Below are 24,615 nucleotides of genomic sequence, written 5' to 3'. Positions count from 1 at the left end.
CTCTAAGTTAAATATGATATTGAACAGTGTACAGATGGGTCAGCCACCGACATGTTACCAGCGGAAAATCTATGACCTTTCAGATTCTGTTTGTGTATTTGCATGCACAACAGTTTAGTCAAAACCACAGTCATAGACAACAGTGATATGAAAGTGGGTCCCGTAGGATAGTTTTCCTTTTATTTAAATGCAAAATACACGGTGCCTCAGCGACGGCACAGACTGCTCCGCCCACCGGGCATAAATAAGTGCTAGTGTATGAATTTCATTCTCCATAAAATCAACACACACATGAATTTACCAGAAATGACCCTGAGTGGGGCTCCCATGACCTAAGAGCCACGCATCCAGCACAAGCAAAGGGCGCCCTGAGCCCCGCAGCCCCCACCCCGGGGTCCCCGGGGGCCTGTGTGCAGCTGGAGGAGCCACCCCACACTCTTACCTTCTGAGTAGCCGCAAGCCTGCGTCAGAGCCCGGCACTGTGCCAGCAGCGATGCATGGGACACCGTGACCCCCACAGTGCTGCCTTCTTTGCTGGTTTTATACTAAAAGATTTCAAGGAAAGAATCCATCATGTGATTTCTGGAGGTCACGGCAGACAGAGGGCGGCCGCCAGCCCTCACTAAGCGCCCCGGCGGAGCGGAGCACGTGTTACACCCAGAGGAGTCGGGGGGCTCCCCGGGTCTGCTCGAGCCGTGTGTGCAGGGTGCCCCGTAACCGCTGCCACCCACCCCCAGCAGCCAGCGGGGCACCATCAGAGGAGTGAACCACGTCTGACTGAGCTCCCCCACGACCCTTTCTGCTTCTGGGATGAAGATAAAACAAAAGGTCCGTTTAAGCCTGGGATCAAAGTAAGTGGCAGTTTGCAGCCTTCAGAGAAACAAGGGCTGCGCCCCAGCAAGAGGAGGTCATTACCTCAATGTAGGCCGTCCCGGCCCCTGCGTCCTGTGCCTGCGGGTGCCAGTCTTTGGGGGGCTTGGTCAGATGCTTCCCGTCGATCACCAGCCAGGCGAGCGGGGGCCATCCTGGGAGGGCGCAGACAGGGCACCCGGCCCAGGAGAGTGGTCAGCGGCCTCTGAGCTGAGCCACCCACCACGCGGTCACTGGCTCCTGCACACCCGGGGGGCGAACGTCTCTGTGCTGCTCACTCTGTATCAGCTTCTATTAATTCAGTCGGTGCCTCTGACAGTGACGACCAAACTGCACGGGCCTACACTCCGAACCCGGGGACGTGCAGGGCAGCCAGATGGGCAGCCCCTGGAGGAGGACCTCACTCCTGCTGGAGACCCCTCACCCCTGCGAGGTCCACCTGCCCTGAGCAGGTGCCTGGGCATCGCAGGCCGACTCCCCTGCACTCGGGGGCCTACCTTTGAAAGTCGCCACCTCTCCGGTCTGTGCCTTGGGCAGGCCCTTCTGACAAGCATCCGTGGTCAGGGCCAGGGTGACACCGCAGCTGCCCAGCAGAAAGCCAACCTGCTGGCTGCCAGCGTCCTACAGAAAACACAGGGAGGGGCTCATGGGGCCGTCAGGCACCCCCCCTCCCGGCCCCCCGCACACCCAGGAGGGCGAGCCTCATCATCAATCGCCCTCATAAGCTTCTACGACTGAATCCCATATGCGGATAGACTGCATTTTCATGAAAATAAAATATAATCATTTTTAAATTGAAATGGTATATTTTTGTAATGAGATAAAAAGTTCTGGATGATGGGCCAATTTCTCAGTGTTTTTTTGCAAATGACATTTAGCAGCATTTTAAGAAACTCCAAAAGTAATGGCATGGAAATTTCCACTTAAATCATGTTTAGAATTTATAGATTAACGTGGAGGGGCCCGACCTTTGACACGATTACTTATTTCCCACGGAACGCATGTTTCCTTTCAGTCAATGCCTCTTTCATACGTGCTCCCCAGTAACATTTGTCACTTTCTTCTTGCAAGTTTGACAAATCTCTTGCTTTTTTCTTGAGAATCTCTATAGTCAAATATTTGCTCATCGTGTATTATCCTTTCAGATTTACTGGTTTATTTCCAACTTCACTTTGGGGATTCTTGAGTATTTGTTGCTGATAACGCTCACTTTAACCACCTGATAGGGTACAAACTCTAATCCTCTAAAGTACATGCCTTGTCTACTCCTAAAATAATAATTTTTTTCAATCATCAGATTACTGACATTTATACCTGAAACACCTGCACTCGTCCTTTGTCAGTAATAAAAACAGCAGGTGGATAGAAAGGCAAGCTCCCATCCTGCACGTTCAGAACTGTCACCAAGAAGTGAGCTACAGTCCATCCCGGTGCCATTTATTCATCCCCAAGAAACAAAAATCATTATTGATAAGCTGTGGTCTTGAGAGACAGTTTAACAAAATCTTATCAAATCATAAATTCTATTACTCAAGGACAAAGGGCCACCACGTGCGCTGAGACGTTCTCAGAGGTGACGGAACAGCTCTCTGTAGAGCTGCGGGAGACCTCGCCAACGAGACACGCGAGGCAGAGGAGCTGCCGGCCACGGCACAGCACGGCACGCTCCCGGCGCCCTGGCCTGCCGGCAGCCCCTCCTCTCTCAGGGCCGCTCCCATCCGCCAGGAAGGCAAAACGAGACCCGACGAGTCTGTGTGTTGGCTTTGGAAGGGAACCCCGCGGCACCGAGCGAGCGAGCGAGCTACCTTTCTCGTTAACGGCACCTCTATGGGGACAGGAACCAGCTCTGCCAGCAGACACCCATAAAATGCCACCATGAACATCACGGGGTCACTGTTTGGAAACACCAGGGCCACCTGCAACAGTACAAAGGAAAACCATGAAACCCCTCGCGGATGATACAGTCATCGCAACGTTCACAATCTTTACTGAGTAGAGGGATTTGGACATTTTAGACGATCTAACAGCTTTTCAAATTGAGTTCAGAAAATGTCATTTGGAGGTTAATTCTCGGTCCTTAAATTTCCTCATCTTAAATAGTTTTTTTTAAGGCTGCGGTCTTTATTCTACAAGCGACCCAATAATTTCGAGTGTCTGTGCCTGAAGGCAGTCCAGCACGGCTGGCGGGATGGAGAGCTGGCTCCGGGCGCTCCCCATCTGGCAGCTGCAGCTGAGGCTCCCCAGCGGCGCACAGCTCCCCCATCTGTCAGGCCAGGCGAGAAACACGCACCAACAAGCGTGGGCACGGAATCAAATTATACCCAAAATATCTTCCAGAAGATACGATCCTAAGACCAAAGTTTTAATCCAACAGATCCTCACTCACGACAGGGAAGTGGGGGGCGGGCACCGGACACCTCTGCTGAGACCCCCACAACCGCTCCTCCCGGGGAGCCCCTCGATGGCTTGCCTGGTCCCCAGGCTGCCACCGTTTAAGTTATGCGCTCTATTTTATTCATCTCACACTTTCGCTTTTATCAAAGACATTTTAAAAACACAGAATTTAAGATGAAAAAAGTACCCCATACAAAAACCCATGTTCCACCCTTCCCCACTGCCTGAGGGACCCCTCTAAAAGTATCTCACATCTTCCTTTTGCTATTTACTCTCTTATTTTTAAATACTATGCTTACACTGCTATATTTTCATTTTTTGAAAATGTCTCAGTATCAATTTTATTTCCTATGATTGTAGATGAACACCCAGCCCCCTGCAGTCCGTCTCTTTCTCTTCCCCTATCCTCCCAGGTGTCATTTCTTACATCGGGTAAAATCAAAAGCTATTTACGGAACAACGTTTTATAAGCCCCAAATATTGTAATCAGTGTAATTGAAAGCATGAGTGCTAAGTCAGGATGGTTAACACTGGGCCCTGGAGAAGCCCAAACAACGGCTACTAACAACTACTTGGTAAGACAAAATTTAAGCTACACCTAAACTCCCTCCCGGAGGCCTGGAAATCCAGTTTCTAACAAGCTGCTGTGTAGGAAAGGGCAAAGCTCTCCTTTAACAGCTGATGTTAACAGTGGTTGTACGAGAACTGTGACCCACGGCTTCAAGACTAGATGTTTGGTATAAGAACACTCTTAGAGATTTTGTTACGAAGAGCTGTGTGTGTTCACATTTATAGACTGTTCATCACAGGACGATGAACTCTCCAGCACACCTGATAATCAGCTCATTCACTGGGATCCTGCTGATCTTTCATATTAACCTAAGATGTGGATTCCCTCATGCGTCAAGAAGGGTATCTGGAAGTCTCTGTCCTTGCAGGAATTTTTGTCAAGAAAAATAAACAAGTGATTCTCTGAGTCATTTTAAAGCACAACATGAATCAGGAATTCTCACAGGTTCGCTCTAAAGCACAACGTATCAAGGACCGTTCTCGGACTGTGCATGTTTTTACAGCCGAGTACCCATCTGCCGCCGGTAACGGTACCACCACCCTGACATGCTTTGCCTCCTGCGTAGCCACTGGCCAAGCTGTCCTAACGCGCTCCGCCCGATGTGCCCGGTACCTTTGCGAAGTGTGTTCTAAGTGACCAACCAGTCTCCCGGCTGCCCAGCGCACAGCCCTCCGACCCTCGGCCGCCTCGCTGCAGCTCGCTCCTGCCCCCACCCCGGAGGCTCCCAGGCTCCCTCCCGCCCCCCCCACCCCCGGTCCTGCTCGGTTAGTGCCGAGGATGTCGCTGTGGGCCCACTGCATCCCCTGCAGGCCCCGTCCCTTTGAGGCGGACTCTCTCCAGCTCCGGGATGCTGGGCGGCAGTGGCCACCACTCAGAATCCTCTGCTCTGCCCCCCTCCCGTCCGGAACTCCTACCAGCTGGTGCTGGACCTCCTGGACAAGGGCTCGGCTTTGCACTGTCCTCCCCACTTTCTAGCTCTTGGTCTTCCCCACAGGCATCTTTTTCTTGATTTATGGAGCAATGTCTTCCCTTAGTTCTCCAGGGATATTAAGACTAAGTTTTTAAAACTTTATTTTCTGTATATGACTTTCTCTCACATTTGTTTCCTCCTCCTCCCTCCTTCCCCCTACATTCCTCCTTTCTTCTTTTCCATTCCTTTGCCCATTGGTTGTTTTCCTTCGCATTCTTCAAATGTCCTTGGTGACTGGCTCTATCTGAAGAGAGTCCCTGTGAGGCCATCTGACCGCAGGCAGCCTCTCTCACTAGGGGTTTCACTGCGAGGGTCCCATGCTCCATCATGGATGTTCGGGAATACCTGCCTTCAGTCCGCCCAGGGCCATGCTCACCAACGGAACTTCCTGTGGGGCTGGGGTGACTGAGGAGCTACATTCTTCATTTTACTTAATTTTGGTTAATTTCTGTAGCCCTGTGTGGCGACTGCCAACAACGCTGGGCAGCGTGGTCAGTACAAGGAACAAAGAAGCCTCGAGCCTCCTCCATGCTCTACCCCAGCCATGAGGAAGGAAGGCTGCCTGGCCACATGGACGAGAGGAAGACATGAATTTTCTAGTAAGGGCAACATTTTCGCATCAAACATCAGCTTTGGGGACCTAAGATTTATTAACTTCAATATTTTTATTAAAAGCAGTAGATATGAAGTCCAAGAGGAAAGATGTTGCAGAGCCACTGGATGGGCAACGAAGAAGCATGAAAAGAACCATTATCTTACGTACATCATAGTCAACCTTTTCCATATTTAATATTTCTTCTTTGCTAACTTTAAATCCCTTGTATTAATGCTGCAAGTCTAACCAACGGATGGAATACTGATTCCAATGAGACATATTTTTAGAGTCTGTTTTTGCTCACTCCAGGAAGTTATATTCTAGTTACTTACTCTGTCTCCAGGGTTAAGTAGTGGTTCATTCTTACTAGTCAGTTTATTAAGTAGAGTATAAGCTAGTTTTAAACTCCGACTCCAAAGTTTGCCTAAAATAAAATAAAAATACTAAGCAATGTAAAATTTAAGAAACTAATAATTAACATTTTAATGTAGCAATCATAATACCCCATAATGTACCATCACTCTATTACTGGAAATTCAGGTAATTTCCAACTGATAACTATTTTGCACAATGCTGTAATGAACATCATAGTTTTCTCTTAAAAATAACTTACAAATATATTTTCCTTAATACAAATATAGAATAGGAATTTATTATAGAAAATTTAGAACATAGAAAAGCTAATAGAAAAGTCAGCATTCTCTCGGTTATGTATGTACACACACACACACACACACACACACACAGCATATATATACATATGTGCAATCTTCAAGAAATGGGACCATACTTCACTCTGTCTTTTTCAGCCAACATTGCATTTAAAATGTGTTTTCATGTCATTCAATATCTCTCAACTACATCCCTTATAGGAGTGGCTTCATTTAACCTTTATAATTCACAGGATGGGTCGTATCCCCATCTCCAGTCTTGACTCAAGGGAAGACCATCCAGGAAGGGCCAGTAGGCTGCCCAGAGCCGCTGGCTGCTGGCGTGGTGCATCTGGCCCTCCAGGACCCAGCCACGAGCCCTAGCAGGTTCCACTGGGCACACTTCCCCCCGGCACGCAGCCTCATGGAGGAGAGCCCAGCAGTGAATGCTCAACAAAGCAGAGCTCCACTGAGGAAGATGGAAGATGAAACAACGGGAAGGTAAGGAAGACGGACGACAAGTGATAAAGCCCATCTTTTAAAGTCCTATAGAAAATATCATAATTAACGGTCACATATTGAAAGCTTTCCCCGAGGAAGTAGAAACAAGCCAAGAACATCTGCCTTTTTTTTATGGAAAGTCTTAGCCAATGCAGGAAGGGGAGGGGTGGAGAGAGGAGGCACACAGCTGGAAACTAAACTGTCATGACTTGCAGATGATGGGACTATGTACATCATGGTTCTCATAACAAACCGGCAAGGCTGCCAGATTTAACAACAGTATACAAAGTATACAAAGACTATCTGACTTCTGTATACCAGCAATAAACATCAAGAAAAAAATTTTATTTTTTATTTTTTTTAATTTTTTTTTATTTTTTATTTTTTTACTTATGATAGAGAGAGAGCAAGAGAGAGAGGCAGAGACACAGGCAGAGGGAGAAGCAGGCTCCATGCACCGGGAGCCCGACGTGGGATTCGATCCCGGGTCTCCAGGATCGCGCCCTGGGCCAAAGGCAGGCGCCAAACCGCTGCGCCACCCAGGGATCCCAAGAAAAAAATTTTAATGACAATACTCACATTAAGATGAAAACAAACATGCCAAATACCTAAGAGTAAGTGTTATGGAAGATACGCAGTCTCACAACAAGAAAGTATAAAACAGCATCGAGCTGAAGTGCAGAAGATCTGAATGACAGGGAGACATATTAGGTCCATGCAATGCAGGAGTGCTCATTTACAAACTGCTGAGAGCAGTGATAACAGGAATCTCAGCAGGAATGTCCGTGCACTGGACAAGCCGACCCTAAAACAGACACGGAAACATTGAGATACAAGAAGAGCTGAGACACTCTTGCAGAAGGAAGCGAGATGGGAGACTTTTCCGTGGATGTCAAGACTTCTCAGAAAGCCACAGTAATTTAGGAAGTCGGTGCTGGCATAAGGATAGTATATAACACAGTGGATAAAATAAATACCCCAAGAGACCCTCCACATGCAGACAATTCCATCTCTGACCAGGTGCCCTGGAGAGGAGGGGCAGCCCAGTGGGAACGAGAATGGGGAAGATGGTTACCCAGCCTGGTAAACGGACCCTGGGACCCATCCTCTACCCTGTACACAAAACTCATTCCCAGCAGACTGGGTGGATCTAGATGTGAACGGCAAAGAGCAGAGCTGTTACAAAGCCACTTCAAAGTACATACCCCACAAAAACGCGTACCCCAGAATGTTCCTAGCAGCACTGTCTGTAATAGCCAAAAGTGGATACCAACATTATAACCAATATGTCAATTCCGACATGTACATTCTTAGATATAAATGAGCTACAACTATACACAGTAACATGAATCATAAAAGCGTAATGGTAAAAGACTCTGCTTCCTAATGCGACAGAGTACTGGTGGCAGACCAGGCTCCCACCCAAAACAACTTAAAAACTGGATAAAATACAGAAATCATCTACAAAGACAACCAGAGGAGTTAAGGGCAGAGGGAAAACCCTTGGGGAGGTGAGCTGACCGTGCACAGCCGGCGGTTATTAGGGCCCTGGCACCCATGAGAGACAGAGTATTTCATGGAACACTGCCACCGAGGCACAAAGAAAACAGCAGAGCTTCTGGCAGAGGCTGGGAGCCATGATAGCACAGCCAGCCTCCCTCTAGGAAGTCTACGGAGTCCTGGGGCCGTGAGCAACAGGGTGCCGAACACCCACGAGGAAAACCTCTGAGAAGCAAAGTGGAGTCCTTAACATAGCACTCAAGACAGAAGCCACGGCTGGGGAACCCCAGAGGAGGACAGACAGGTGCTCAGAGGGGGCTGCGCCAGCCTTGACGGGACTGCAGTGACCGGCCACCATGCTACCTGCCAAATGGAGGGAAGGAGGATGTTCTCTTATAGAAGAGGACATCTCTGGAGCCTCCATAATTTTTTATACACAATGTCCAACACTCAATCAGAAAGGTCCTAGGCACACCAAAGATAAATTATCCAAACTAAAACCAAGAGAAAGTACAGATGAGATCAACAGGCCGAGAGGTGACCTGACCCTGGAGCAGGTGGAGAGAAACTTCCAGTTGTGGTAAGGAATACATGGATGCTAGGAAATAAAGGAAAAGACGAAGACAATGCATGGAATGATAAAGAATTTAGAATACAGAAGTGAAAATTTTAAACTAAAAGGACAATATCAAAATTAAGAACTCATCAGGAATTTCATAATAAAATAAAAATTTCATAAGATGGGATTAGAGAATTTGAATAAAGGAAAATTTAGGGACACTTGGGTGGCTCAGCTGTTAAGCATCTGCCTTTGGCTCAGGCCGTGATCCTGCTTCTCCCTCTGCCTGTGTCTCTGCCTCTCTCTGTGTCTCTCATGAATAAATAAAATCTTAAAAAAAAAAAAAGGAAAATTTAAATGTCTCCATACTGAAGTACAGATGAGCCTTGAACAACACAGGTCCACCTACCTGTGGATTTTTTTTTTTATAAATACAGTACTATAAGTGTTATTTTTTTTCTTCCTTCTGATTTTCTCAATAACATTCTCTTTTCTCTACCTTACTTTACTGTATGAATACAGCACATAATAAAAACATATAAATGTCAACCAACTGTTCTCAGTTCGCCTTCTGGTCAACAGCAGACTAGTAACAGTTAAGGTTTTGGGGAGTTAAAACTTACACTTGGGTTTTCAAGTGTGCAGGGGTCAGTGCCCCTAACCCCCTGCATTGTTCAAGGGTCAACCAAATATACAGAAAAGAATACGAAATATAAGAAAGAACATTAAAGGTACATAAGGTTCAAAGGAGGTATAACTGTAATCAAAGTCCTAGAAGAAGACAGACCCAACAGCTGAAATCAACTGGTGGAGGCAGTGAGCAAACCACACTCCTCACAGTGGGTAGGGAGCTCCTTTTGTAAAGAATTACAGACCCGCCTCTAATGAATACAGATGCAAAGATCCTAAACAACATATTGGCTAAATCAAATTCAGACATCTGTTGAAGAGATATCATGGCTAACAGGGATTTATTCTAGGAATGCAAGGGCTGCTTTAACACCTGAGAGTTAATCAATTTAATTCATCAAATTAAGTGGGAGGAGAGAGAAACATGATCTTCTTGACAGAGCAAAAAAAAGGGTTTGATAAAATTCAATGCCATTCGTGATTTATTTTTTTTTAAAGATTTTATTTATTTATTCATGAGAGACAGAGACAGAGAGAGAGAGGCAGAGACACAGGCAGAGGGAGAAGCAGGCTCCATGCAGGGAGCCCGACGCGGGACTTGATCCCGGGTCTCCAGGATCTGGCCCTGGACTGAAGGCGGCACTAAACCGCTGAGCCACCCGGGCTGCCCAACCATTCATGATTTAAAAAAAAAAAAAAGAAAGAAAAAAAACTTCTAGTAAACTAGGAATAGAAGGGAGCTTAATTAATCTGACGAGGGATTTTTCTACCACAAAACTACAGCAAACATCGTACTTCATGACCCAAAGCTTTCCACCAAAGACAGAGGAGGAGGCAAGAATGCTCGCTACCCAACACTGTAGTGACAGTTCTAGCTCTTGCAGTGAGGCAAGGAGAAGATAAAAGGGGTAAGTACTGGAAAGGCCAAGATACCATCTTTGTTCATAGATGACATGATTTTGAACACAGGATATCCAAAAGATATGTGGACAAACTACTATTAATAAATAGAAAAAGAATCAGTAAGTTAATTTAATGAGACTATTAGATACAAAATCACCATCTGGGGGCACCTGGGTGGTTCAGTTGGTTAAGTGTCTGCCTTTGGCTCAGGTCACGAACTCGGGGTCCTGAGATTGAGTCCCACGTTGGGCTCCCTGCTCAGTGGGGAGTCTGCTTCCCCCTCTCCCGCTCCCCCTGCTCATGCTCTCATTCCTTCTTTCTCAAATAAATAAATAAAATATTTTTTAAAATCACCATTTAAAAAAATCAATTGCACTTCTATATACAAGCAATAAATGAGCAGAAAAATGTTTTTAACCATTCTACTACAACAGGAATGAATCTAACAAAAGATGCTCTAGAGTTCTGTACTCAGAAGTATAAAACATTAATGAGAGAAATTAAAGGAGTCCTTAAAATAAGGGGAAATACATTAAATTTCCACAGTCATGACTGTTCCACAGTCACGAACTGGAAGATTCCGTAATTGTAATGGTATCAATTCTCTTCAAATTGAACTACAGAATCAATGCAGTGTCAGGCAGTGCCCCAGCAGGAAGCTTTCTGGAAATTGACAAACGGATTCTAAAAATGGCTTGGAAATGCAGAGTCAAGAATAGTCCAGAGGAGTGAGGCACATTCACACAGCTGAAGGGCGTCTATGCCAGACAGCAGGACCCCTAAAGCTGCGGCAGTTCAGGGGGCGCAGAGGGCACAGCACGTACTGTCACCTGATCTGTGACAAAGCAGCTTGGCAGGACCTCGGGGCAAGCTCTGACTGTTCAGCCCATGGCACCAGGCCAGTTAGACATTCGTAAGGAAAGAAAAGGATTCCAATGTCACACCACACAAACTAAAGATGAATTATGACACCTAAATATTAAAAGTAAAACAAGTTTTGTTTTGTTTTGTTTTGTTTTTGTAAAACAAGTTTTTAGATGAAAAAGTAGGAGAATATCTTTGTGACCTTGGGTTTGGCAAACAGAACAAAGAAGTGCTAAAATAAAGGGAAAAAGTAGATAAATCAGACTAATTAGATGAAGACTTCTCATTTATCTAAAGCCACAGATAAAAGTGTTAAAAGACAGGGCACAGGGTGGAAGAAGATACCTGCGAAATATATCTGACAAAAGATGTGTTCCTGGAACATGGAAAGAAGTCAGAAAGCATTAGCAACCAAATAGAAAAATGAGCTAAAGATCTGTATAGTGCATAAAAGAGGATATTCAAATAGCCAATAAACACACAAAAAAGCATCATTAGCTATGAGAGACATGCAAGTAAATTTGCACCGTAACTCGACACCACAACACGCCTAGAGGAAAGGCTAAAGGAAGTAAACAGGCAATATCAAGTGTTGGCACGGGTGTGGCACAGCTGGAGCTGCCTGCCGGCAGGCGTGAAAATACCAGCAGCCTCTGTGGACACCGTGTCGGGATGTCCTACAGCCGAGCACGGCGACCTGTGCACGTCCACGTGCGCCCAGCACCAATGCCTACAGCGTACGCTCAGCAGCAGACTCACCTACGAATGTTCATAACAGCACTATACACAATAGCCTCAGTGGAAATTCCACCCACGGTCGAGGACACAAATAATTTTCAGCATATTCGTACAATAAAGTCACCTCCATCAATGAGCTTCACACGGCATCATGTCTGAGCCTCAGAAACAATGGTGCACAAGCATGCAGACACAGAACGGCTTTCACACGATCCCACTCACATAAAACTTAGCGACAGTGAAACCCAGAGGTGTTCACAGGCATCAGGACAGTTCAACCGTCAGTGAGGATGTGCATAGTGGTAGGGACCAAGGGCCTGGGGAACACTCGGGAGCTGAGTGCCAGCGACAGGAGTATAGTCACTCCGTGAAAATGTATCAAGCCAGATGCTCATGACTTGTGTTACATAAAAATATAATGTGGAACCAAAGATGCTGAATACAAAAACACATACTGTAGGATTCCACCTATACAAAGTTCAAAATTAGACAAAACTAAACTCCCGTGCTCAGAGATGCATATGTAGCTGTGACCCTCGACCTCAGGGCAGGGGATGGTCACCAGCAGTGGGTGAGTAGTCCCCTCTGCTGGAGGAAGGGGCAGTGGGTGGGGGCGGGGGGGGGGCACGTGGACTGAGGCAATGTTCTGGTTTGTGGGCAGTTTTGTTGGCTTCTCAGGATCCGCTCCATCATGCTCATGAAGCTGTACGGCCGTGTTGTATGACATGACAGGTAACATGTTACAGCTAAACCAGAGCCCAAATGCCTTCTGGTGACACTTGCCATAGGTGAGGGTGTAGACGGCCTTCCCAGCTGTGTCTAAGGCAGTCAGACAGGGGGCTTTGGGCTGCGTCGTACCCCACCGCTGCAAGGCGGCCAGCAGGGACGGTGGCCAGGGAATCCCCATGGCCAGAGGCTCCCCTTTCAGCACCACCATCTGGCTTCCCTCCGGCTTTGGCTGATTTGGATCTGGCTGCTGCACTACAAGCAAAATTGAAATTTAAAAATCAGCATTTCATAGTACCATGCATGCATTCTGTTTTTAAGTGTTCTCTTAAAAATTGCCAACTGTAAAAAGGTCACAATAACTTGTTCAGATTCCCTTATCATTGTCAGAGTCACGGACCAACTGACCAAAGGACAGGTGGAGATCCGTCACGGATGGTAACAGACACGGTGACCGTACCCACACGGGACAGTCCCCAGAAGGGCAGCAGTGCTGCTCCAGCGTTCTGGAGTGTTCTGGGGTTACGGCCAGTGCTGACAGCTAAGGAGCGGACAAGTCCCGCTGATGAAAGATGGAAGTGAGGAGGAGCATCATTTCTGGTTGGGCACACAAAACAACGCTCACCGCGGTGAAAGAAGAAAATAAAGTAAAATCCATTATATTTCCAATGGCTGTGTAACAGCATCGGCCCGAGTGTAAGAAAGCCTCCCCGGGGAGCATTCACACCGCTGAGCCCTGAACGTGAAGGGCATTACCCGATGACCAAGGGGACGACAACGCCCTCCAGGTTGCAGCTAGCCACCAGCGAGGCGGGGGGGTGGGGGGCAGCAAAACTAACTGCCCCAGAGACGCAGGGGCGGTGGGTGGACACGGCACACTCCAGCCTTGCGCTGGGCTCTATTTCTGTGCCTCTTCCATAGGTTCATGCTTACTTCTACCTCCTGGTAATTTTCTTTTAAAAATAAACCTACATTCTTTTTCCCTAAAAGTGTATATCTCATTCATAAGTGAGAGACTGAGTTTATGAACGAGGGCCAAAACTATGCTAAAAATATACCTTAACACCATGTAAGACTGTATTTCAGATTTAAAGCTTAAATAAAAATTGAAATGATGGGGGCGCCTGGCTGGCTCAGTTGGTGGAGCATTTGACTCTCAATCTCAGGGTCGTGAGTTCAAGCTCCGCATTGGGACTTTAAAAAAAAAAAAAGCTGAACTAATGTATGTAAAACGAAACCTTAGGAGTATTCTCGTAAAGCACTAAGGCCTGGACCAGAGGCACAGGGAGCGTGAAGTCCCTGAACTACGGCATCGAGCATCGTGCTTCCGCCCCGTTCACAGTGAGGCCAGCAGTCACGCGGGACACACCGCGACCCCGGGGGCCAGAAACAGACGGGGGATCACTTCGTTGTGCTGTAATGTCCCGGGGTGGCCACACACGACACACATTTGCCCCCAACCCTGGACGCGACAGCCACCTCGTCTACACAGACACGAGCGCCCGCCCGAGATCTCTCACCTTCCAACAGCTCCTCAAAATCATCCACAAAGAACTCCTTCAGCGGAGGGCGCTTGGGCCTCTTCAGGGTGTTGAGAAGCTGCTGGATTTTGGAGGACACTCTGCTGCTCACAGGGACACCTGCCACGGGAAGAGGAGCGCTGAGGCCAGAGCCCGCTGACCCTCCGGAGACAGGACGCAGACGGGGTCCCGGACCAGCCGCACGAACGTGCCGGAACTCCTACACCCAAGCGGGCACTCGCCCTGTCAGGCAGCCGCTTTGGAATCACTAATTCATTCAACAAATATTCACCGAAGGTCTTCTGGGAACTAGAATGTTGTTGTTTTTTGTTTTTTGTTTGAATTTTGTTTTTTTTTAAACTAGTGATTTTCAGGGTGGTCCAGAGCCCCTTCCGGGCGATCATGGCCACCTGGCGGCATCACTGGCCTTCCCGCCCTCCTCCCAGGGCACATGAACCTCCCCCACAACGTGAGCCACTACAGGAGGGGCAGGGACGAGGCACAGGGCTTCCATGACGCCAGCCCCGCCGCAGAAGGGCAACAGTGGAAAACAAGACAAATCTTTGTTTTAGCAATTCTTTCCTAAATATGTGCTATTTAGGTGAAGAAGTGATGCGTTTCTTGTTGCTATTTTTAAATGGATTAATAAATATTTTTTAAATCTTTAGTTTTACCTTCTAACGTAGTAAATACTCAGACATTCAAGCCACATAAACTAAATGCTCTTTGGCGTCCTAACGATGAAGACGCGATGCTGTGGGAGACGTCAGGCAGCAGACAGACGGACAGACGGCGTCCGCCCTCAGCTCGCCGTCCCCGGGGGAAGCAGCAGGAAGAGGTCAGAGGCCCGGGGCCCAGAGCAGCCTGCGGGCCCACAGCACGGCTCGGCCGGGTGGGAGGGAGCGGGGCCGGGAGCAGGGCCGCTGTGCAGGGGGCGCCCACGGCCTGTGGCACCCGCCCCCAGGCAAGCACTGTCCAGCCTCCGGGGCCTGACACACTTCTTCGTCCTTTATGACGCGGACATTCTGAAAGAACAGTTTGGTTTTTTTTTTTCTAATGAAGCAGAACACTCCTCCTCTTCGTTTGCCTGAGGTTTTCCCAGGACTCCACTCGGGCCGCGCTCCGGGCCGTTCCTCACCCACAGCGCCGCCTGGGTTCCGCACCGCACGGTGCCCTGCGCCCCCCGAACTGACGCGGGAGCGAGGAGGCGCCTCGGGCCGCCCTAGCACCCCGATCCTCACAGAAGCCTCGCCCTGCTTTTAACACCACGGGGTCATTCGTGTCAGAAGCCGTGCGGTCGTCGACCCTCAGCATTCTGTTGTCCGTCCGTCTGTCCGTCTACCGATCCTCAGGGATGGCTCAGGGCTGCTCAGTCCTGCAGAGCACTGGGGCCAGATCGGGACTCGGGGTGGGACCGAGCCCGGGTCACGCCCCGCTCTCAGTGGGGACCCGGCTTGAGACTTTCTCTCCCTCGGCCCCTCCCCCACTCTCGGTCTCTGTCTCAAATAAATAAATAAATCTTTTTAGAAAAGGTTCTTTTCTTATGGTTCTTAACTATTTTTTAAAGATTTTATTTATTTCTATTTGAGACAGAGCAGGAGCAGGGGGCGGGGCGGAGGCACAGGGAGAGGCTGACGGCGCACACGGGCTCACTCCCAGGACCCCGAGAGTACGGCCCGAGCCGAAGGCAGACGCCTCACCCGCAGAGCCCCCGTGCCTCTGGGGTCTTAACTATTTTGACAAATTGTCCCATATTTAGCCAGTGGGATCCCACGCAAGCTGATCTGTGACACGCCCCCATCGTTTGCCTACACTGCCGTCCACTCTGTCCTAGGACATTTCGGAGCCGTTCAGGCTGTCCCGCCCCAGCCCGGCATGAGCTCTTTCTCTAAGGAGCCCGGGGCCTCCTGGGGGGCGGGGGGATGTCGGAGACCAAGCTCTGGCCACCAGGTGTGCCCAGTGAGCCTGCAGTGTTTTTGCTACTGTTGGAATCGGAGCTAAAAACGCAGACTAGGTGTGTAACAGGCAGGGGCCGCGGACACACACACCTACAGGCCAGCGCACAGTGCACAGCGGGATCTTAGGAGCCAGGAGTCCACACCGTGCTTCCCATCCCAGTCCTCCCCTAGGTTTCCTCCTCCCCTTCCCACTCACGTTTGCACTGACTCCCAACATCAACGCCTCTGCTCAGCACTATCGTGTATATAAAAGAATTTCCCAGTGGCTTTACCCCCAGTGAGCTCAAGCTTCTTCGCTGTTCACACTCCACCTCGTCGAAGACTGTGGTGTCCCGCCCAGGACTGTGTTCGTCACCTACCTACCCTACCCCTCTCCCCATCGCCCCTAAACGTGGCTACAGTGCTCCACAAACACAACAACCATGCTCACTTCCACTTGCTTTCAGTTTCCCATCCTTCAAGTTTATGCTCTGAATTTTGTTATTACGTTAACAAGCTTCTAAATGTCTTTAAATAAAGACAAGCTCAAAGAAACAGCACGCCCTCTTCATCTCCTTCCACCACCTCTGGAGAGGTGCCTTCTGGTCTCACTGCTTTCTGGTCCCCTCCCAGGGCCTTCTGTGCACAGAAATGCTTCATCGCGTCCCCTTTTCTCTCACACAAAAGGTGGCATTCTAGAACTGCTCTTTCACTTTTTGCTTTTCCACTTAACATCCTGGAAAAACACCTTACTCCAAGTCATAAAGAGCTTTCTCATTATTTTCGACAGCTGCATTATACTCCATAATGCAAAAATACTAGGTTTAGTCAACCAATTTGTGAAGTCTGGAGAGCTAGGGAGTCTCTAATATTTTGCAATTATACATAGTGCTGCAAAGAACTACCTCGTGCACATGGATTTCCTTTGTTTTGGAAATGTATGTTCAGAGTAAATTCCTACCTTGGCACAGCTGGGTCCAAAGAGAAGTACCACTATATATTTTACCAATTTCTCTTCCAAAGAGGTTTAACTATTTTGCATTCCCAGCAACAGTGTGTTATTTCTCTAATTATGAAAAAGGCTGAACATGATGATGCTCAAGAGCTACTTTTATACACTCTTATAAACCAGATGTTCCTATTTTTTTGCCCCTTTTCCTACACTAAGAGTTGGCAAACTTTTCTTAAAGGGCAAGATAGGAAATGCTCTGGGCAGAGAGCACAGTCTTGGTTTTAACTACTCTGCTCTGTGATTCTGGGGCAAAAGCAGCAAAGATGACATGGGAAGGATGGGTAAGGCTTGTCCCAATAAGACATTATTTACAAAAGCAAGATGCCAGTCCATACACCATAATTTGCTGATTGGCACTCCATATGATTCTGGGTCTTTTCCTATTCTTAAAAGTCTACTCAGAGGTGGCTGGGTGGCTCAGTCAGTTAAGTGTCTGCCTTTAGCTCAGGTAATGATCTCAGGGTCCTGGGATCAAGTCCTACATCAGGCTCCCTGCTCAGCAGGGAGTCTGCTTCTCCCTCTCCCTCTGCCCCTGCTCGTGTTCTCTCTCTCACTCTCTCTCAAATAAATAAATAAAATCTTTTTAAAAGTCTTTCATTTTAGAAGTATCAGAGTTTTATCACAAATGCTGTGAATAGTTTCTCCTAGTTTGTCAATTCTTGTGACTCTATTTTGCCATCTAAAGAATTTTTTTAGTTTTATGTAGTCAAATTCACATTACTTTTATTGCATGTAGATTTTTAGTTAAATTTAGAAAGGCTTTACGTATAACTAGGTTAAAGGAAATTCACCAATTCATTTCTTATATTCAGATGTCTGATTCTTTTATTGGAGTTTTGCATTTTCAATGGTATGGGAAAAGGATCTAAGTTTAACTTTTCCCAACAAGCTTTCCAATGGTCCCAATAACATTTATTTAAAAAAGCATCTTTGCCACATATAGTATATATAGTATCATGTAAAGGAATACAGTGATGAAGTAAAGATGCATATAGTACATTGTATAGTAACCACTAAAAAAAAAAAGTATATATAGAATAGAAGAGGAAGCAGACAAAGGACTAAAATTAGCAGATGGGTAAAAGAGAGAAAATAGTGCAGGATCATAGATTTAAACCCAACCAAATCACTAAATAAAATGGACCCTGGCAGGGGGTGCCTGGGTAGCTCAGTCAGTTTGGTTTGAGCTGGGGTGGTAATCTGAGTCTTGGTTTCAGCTGGGGTGGTAATCTTGGAGTTGTGGGATCTGGTTCTGCACTAAGTATGGAGTCTGCTTGAGATTTTTTTCTCCCTCTGCCTCTGAGCACCTGCCCCCCCATAAATAAATAAATAAATAAGTAAATAAATAAACAAACAAACAAATAAATAAATATCTTTAAAATGGACTATAGGGCACCTGGGTGGCTTAGCTGGTTAGGCATCCAACTCACAATCTCACCTCAAGTCTTGATCTCAGAGTCGTGAATTCAGGCTCACATTGGAGCATACTTAAAAAACAAAAAAAAAAAAAAGCCTGACTATAAATGGTCCCAACACTCCAACTAAGTAAACGATTGTCTGCTTAAAGAAACATGCAAGAATGAATAAAATCTAATTAAAAGAAACTCATTTTAATTTTAAATACCTAGGCAGGGTAAAAGTAAACGGATAAAAAAATTTGCCATGTAACTATACTCATCAAATGGCTGAAGGCAGCCATAATAATACCAGATAAAGAAGACTTCAGGATAAAAAACATCACAAAAGATAATTTTATGATGATAAAGTGGCCAATTCATCAAGTCAGAACAATTTTAAATATGTATGCACCTAATAATAGAACTTCAAAATACACAAAACAAAAACTGACAGATATAAACAAAAAGAAAAATCCAAAATTATAGTTAGCAATTCAATACCCCTCTCAGCAAGTTATAGAAAAAGTACGTAGATAATCAGTAAGGAGAGAGAAGATTCAAACTAAAGTATCAACCAAATGAATATAACTTTCATTTACACGGAAAACTACCCAACAGCATTATATGCCTCAAAGAGATCATGTGCTCGGTCATTAAAAAGTTTGAATATGGGCAGCCCTGGTGGCTCAGCGGTTTAGCGCCGCCTGCAGCCCGGGGTGTGATCTTGGAGACCCAGGATCGAGTCCCATATCGGGCTCCCTGCATGGAGCCTGCTTCTCCCTCTGCCTGTCTCTGCCTCTCTCTTCGCTCTCTCTGAATGAATAAATAAATAAATCTTTAAAAAAAAAGTTTGAATATATTTAGAAGGAGCTGAATTATATAATATACTAAAAGAAATATACCTGAACTATTTGGAAATTTATTGAAATTAAACAACACATTTCTAAATAGATCATGGGTCAAAATGGAAAGCATGAGAGAAAATATCTAGAATTGAATATTAAAAAGGAAAAGAACATATCAAAACATGCGGGATGTTAAAACAGCTCTCAGAAGGGTATTTATAGCTTTAAACAACTTTTCTTTTTAAGAGGGAGGGAGAGGGGGAAAGAGAGAGGGGGAGAGAGAGAATCTTAAGAAGGTTCCACATCTAGCATGGAACTCGATGCAGGGCTCAATCCCATGATCCTCAAATCATGACTTGAGCTGAAGTCGAGTCATATGCTTAACCAACTGAGCCACCCAGGCACCCCTAAATACTTTCATCAGGAAAGAAGGAATAAAGGACTAAGGAATAAATAAGGAATAAATTCAATGATCTAAGATTCCACCTCAAAAAATTAGAAAAGGAAAAACAAAGTAAATCCAAAATAAGTAGAAAAAAGGAATAAATAGAAGATCAGAGATAAACACAATAGAAAAAAAGAAACCAAAACTGGTTCTTTCAGAGATAAATAAAATTCTTTAATTTTTTTAAAAGATTTTATTTATTCATGAGAGACACAGAGAGAGGGGCAGAGACACAGGCAAAGGGAGAAGCAGGCTCCATGCAGGGAGCTTGATGAGGGACTTGATCCCAGGACCCTGGAATCATGCCCCGAGCCGAAGGCAGACACTCAACCACTAAACCACTATTTATTAGCCCAAGATAAATAAAATTCAATTAACTTTCTAGCTAGGATGATCAAGATAAAAAGAGAGAGGACACTAATTACAAATACCAGAAATATAAGAGGGGACAGCACCACTGATTCAAATGCATCAGAGGAAAATCAAGGAATATCATGAACTTCTGCCTAAATTGGAGAGCACAGAGGAACAAATTCCTCCAATACACAAAATTGACTCAAGAACAGAAAATTTATTTTCTCTGATTAGAAAGTAGAAGAGGAAGGAATATTTCTCAATTCGTTTTGAGATGAGTGTTATTGTGATACCAAGACCAAAGATATTACAAGAAAAAAAAATCTTACAGACCACTATGTATCTTAAACATAGGCACAAAATCCTTAACAAAGTATTAGCAAATGAAATCCATAATACAGAAAAAATTATGTGTAATAATTACGCATGATAACCAAGTTGGGTTTATCCTGAGAATGTAACTTTGGTTTAACACTCAAATATCAATCAATGAAATTTACTACATTAACAAACTACAAAAGAAAAACCCTACGTGACTTTACTAGATAAAAAAATTCATTTAACAGGGGTGCCTGGGTGGCTCGGTTGGTGAAGTGCCTGACTCTTGATTTCAACTCAGATCATGACCTCACGGTTGTGAGATGGAGTACCCTGGTAGATGTTGGAGCCTGCCTAAGATTCTCTTGCTCCTTCTGCCCCTCCCCAACCCTTGCATGCTCACTCTCTCTCTCTTAAAAAAAAAAAAATCATTTAACAAAAACCAAGATAAAAATTTTCAGGAAATTAGGAAAATAATATCCTGATGATGAGCATCTTTGAAAAACCCACAGCTAAGATCACAATTCAAACACGAAAAAGTGGATGCTTTCCTCCTACAGCTGGAAACAACTTTCAACACTTCTCAGTGACACAAGTGGAAGTCCTACACATTGCAGTAAGGCCAGAAAAATAAATGTCCCTAAAGACAATTTGGAAAGAAAATTAAAACCATATTAGACAATATGGCCAAACATATAGAATCTTAAGGAATCTACCAAAGAAGTTAATAAACTTATAAAAGGCCAACAAACAAAAACCAATTGCATTTCTGCAGGCCAGTAATAAGCAACTGGAAAAAATTTAAAATTCTAATATTTATAATAACATTGTAATTGAATAACATCAAAAACATAACCTATTATGGAATAATTTTAACAAAACAATGCTAAAAATTTTTTGTAAGAGCCAAATACATGGAGGGATATACTGTATTTTTCAGTTTTTTAAAAGACTTTATTTATTTATTCATGAGAGACAAGAGAGAGGAAAAAGGCAGAGACACAGGCAGAGGGAGAAGCATGGAGGCTCCATGCAAGGAGCCCGATGCGGGACTCGATCCCAGGTCTCCAAAATCATACCCTGGGCCAAAGGCAGGCACTAAACCGCTGAGCCACCCAGGGATTCCCTGTATTTATCAATTGAAATATATAATATTTTAAGAATTCAGTAGGAATTTTGATAGAAACAAACTGATTTAAAAATATACATTAGGGCAGCCTGGGTGGCTCAGTGATTGAGCGTCTGCCTCTGGCCCAGGGCCTGATCCTGGAGACCTGGGATCGAGTCCCACATCGGGTTCCCTGCATGGAGCCTGCTTCTCCCTCTGCCTGTGTCTCTGCCTCTCTCTCTCTCTCTCTCTCTCTCTCTCTCTCTCTCTCTGTCTCTTGTGAATAAATAAATAGATAAAAATCTTAAAAAAATAAAAATATGGGATCCCTGGGTGGCGCAGCGGTTTGGCGCCTGCCTTTGGCCCAGGGCGTGATCCTGGAGACCCGGGATCGAATCCCACGTCGGGCTCCCGGTGCATGGAGCCTGCTTCTCCCTCTGCCTATGTCTCTGCCTCTCTCTCTCTCTGTGTGTGACTATCATAAATAAATTTAAAAAAAAAATTTAAAAAAAAATAAAAAATATAAAAATATACACTAAAATGCAAAGGAACTGGAAGAGCCAAAGCAAACTGCAAAATGAAAAGCAGAGTTTGAAGACAAATTACACAATTTCAAGATCTGCTGTAAAACCACAGTAACCATGACACTGTAGTACTGACACGAAGATGGACAAACAGCCATGGGGGAGCACAGAGAGCCAGGAACAGATCCTTCTCATACATGGTCTACCAAATTTCATTGAAGATCCCAAAGAAATTCAGTGGGGTAAAGAGTGGGCCTTGTAGCAAACGATGCTGGAAGAGCTCGACATCCACATGCAAAAAAAAAAAAAAAAAAAACAAACTCCCATCTATATGCTGTACTTACACTAAAATTAACTTGAAATGGATCTACATATAAAACAAACTACAAAATCCTAGGAGAAAACATGGAAAACCTTTATGATTTTGGGTTAGGGAAATATATCTTAGATATGACACAGAAGTAGGACCCATAAAGGAAAACATGAGTAAACTGGACTTCATCACAATCAGTAACTTCTGCTCTTTGAAAGTCACTGTTAAGAGAATGAGAGAAACACAAGCCACAGGCTGGGAGAAATATCCAAATTATACACCTGATAAAGAACTTGAATCCAGAATATATAACAAACTCTCAAAACTTAATAGGAAAAGAGCACATTAAAAAGAAAGCAAAAGATCTGAACAGACTTAAAAAGACATACAGATGGCAAATAAGTATATAAAAAGGTGCTGCCCATCCTGAGTCTTTAGGGAGATGCTAATTAACACCTCAGTGAGATACCTCCACACGCCCAGCTCCACATTGACGTTAACAAGCCTGATCACACCAACCGCAGGCAAGGGTGTGGGGGGACGTGAGCACTCATCTCCAGCCTGGGAATGTGAAATAGGACAACCACTTTGGAAATCAGTTTGGTAATTTCTTAGAAAGTTAAGCATAAACCTACTATGTGATCCAGCCATTCTATTCCTAGCTATTGACCCAAAAGAAATGAAAGTATACCTCTACACCAAACCTTGTAGGAGTATTCACGGCAGCTTTAGTTGTATTTGCCTCCCAAACCTGGAGGCAACCCAGGTACCCCTCAACAGGTGAGAACTACAGCACAGCACACCCACATCCATAAAACAAGGTACAACTTACCGGCAAAAGGAACAAACTACATCCAAGACCACGAGTGAATCTCAAAGTACATATGTAGAGGGGCCGAGGTCAGACAATCTAAGAGTAGATACTGCATGATTCTTTTTTTTTTTTTTTAAGATTTTACTTATTTATTCATGAGAGACACAGAGGGAGAGGGAGAGGTAGAAGGAGGGAGAGAAAGAGAGAGAGAGAGGGAGAGAGAGAGGGAGAGGCACAGGCAGAGGGAGACATGGGCTCCATATAGGGAGCCTGATGCAGGACTTGATCCTGGGTCTCCAGGATCACGCCCTGGGCCAAAGGCAGGCACTAAACTGCTGAGCAACCCAGGGATTCCCCTTGCATGATTCTATTTATACAAAATTCCAGAAAATGCAAACTAATTCATAGTGTCAGGAAGTAAATGAGGGCTGCAGGAAGCCTGGGGGAAGTCAGAAAGGGCAGAGGGGAGGTATTACCAAGGTGCACAAGGGAAATTTTAGGAATGCTGGATGTGTTCACTATCTTTCTTTGAAAGATTTATTTATTTGTGAGACAGGGATGGGGGTGATGGGGGAGGGCGGGGGGGGGGGCAGAGGGAGAGAGAGAATCTCAAGCAGACTCCCTGCGGAGTACATCCCTGAGGCGGGGCTCCATCCCACAACCCTGAGACCATGACCTGAGCTGAAACAAGAACTGGACACCTAACCATTTATGTATATATGTATGTATGTATGTATGTATGTATGTATGTATTCATTCATTCATTCATTTGAGGGAGGGAGTGCAGGGGGAGGGGCAGAGGGGAAAGACAGATGTGTTCACTAACTTCATCACAGGGATGGTTTCACAGGTGTACACGTCTTAAAACATGTAAAACTGTACACTTTAAATATGTGCAGTTGATTACATGTCAGTTATACCTCCACTGAGCTATTAAGTTTTTTTTTATATATAATCAAATTAAAAAAAAAATCTAACCAGTGGAAAACCTGCTTCTTATTGACTCAGTATTTTCCTACTGTGTCTGGACAAGGAGCTAAAGCACCTGGACAAAATTTGATCCACCGCTTAGGAATATCAGAATACATGTTAAAACCTCAGATCTAAGATCCTCTGGATTTTCCTCCAATTCAGACCTGGAACACTGCAAAGAAAACTTCACATGATTTTGATCAAAGACGCTGGAAACTGATTCAAAAGGAAATGGTCTAAATGAGGACACTGTGAAGGTCATGCTGTGGCCTTCCCAGCCTGCAGGTGAGAAACCACGCTCGCTGCGGTGCCCGCTGCTCGGGCTGTGGGCGCAGACAGCGTGGGAATGGGTGTCACGGGCCGGGCGCTCTCCCACTGAGGCCACGCACAGTCTGCAGCAAAGACTGCCACGGCTTCTTTTCCTGCTGTTCTATAGCTACAAACTGCTTTTGCATCCAATTTAAATGTCGAGGCTTTCTCTTCCCTACTCTCCTTGTTCCCCCTCTGACCCTTCCAGAGATTTTTGACTCTTCCTCCCCTGGGCACTCTCTGTAATAACGCCCAGCCCACACGCTGGCTTCAGCC

The 24,615-nt window shown here is 45.5% G+C and overlaps 1 protein-coding gene across 9 annotated transcripts in view; it reads right to left on the bottom strand.

Moving 5' to 3' along the window:
- The window catches only part of DIP2A (disco interacting protein 2 homolog A), a 108,166-nt gene that overhangs the window by 51,318 nt on the left and 32,233 nt on the right, over window positions 1-24,615 (bottom strand). For all 9 annotated transcript variants that reach the window (XM_055313654.1, XM_055313656.1, XM_055313655.1 and 6 more), the window contains 7 exons: window positions 13,992-14,111; window positions 12,529-12,726; window positions 5,733-5,824; window positions 2,676-2,786; window positions 1,368-1,491; window positions 916-1,025; window positions 443-545 (listed from right to left, as the gene is read on the bottom strand). In XM_055313654.1, coding sequence (XP_055169629.1) covers window positions 443-545; window positions 916-1,025; window positions 1,368-1,491; window positions 2,676-2,786; window positions 5,733-5,824; window positions 12,529-12,726; window positions 13,992-14,111 — 858 coding nt within the window. The remainder of the gene's footprint in view (window positions 1-442; window positions 546-915; window positions 1,026-1,367; window positions 1,492-2,675; window positions 2,787-5,732; window positions 5,825-12,528; window positions 12,727-13,991; window positions 14,112-24,615) is intronic.

Source organism: Nyctereutes procyonoides, unplaced genomic scaffold (genome assembly GCF_905146905.1).
Source record: "Nyctereutes procyonoides isolate TBG_1078 unplaced genomic scaffold, NYPRO_anot_genome, whole genome shotgun sequence".
Lineage (NCBI taxonomy): Eukaryota > Metazoa > Chordata > Mammalia > Carnivora > Canidae > Nyctereutes > Nyctereutes procyonoides.
This window is presented reverse-complemented; position numbering and strand designations above follow the sequence as displayed.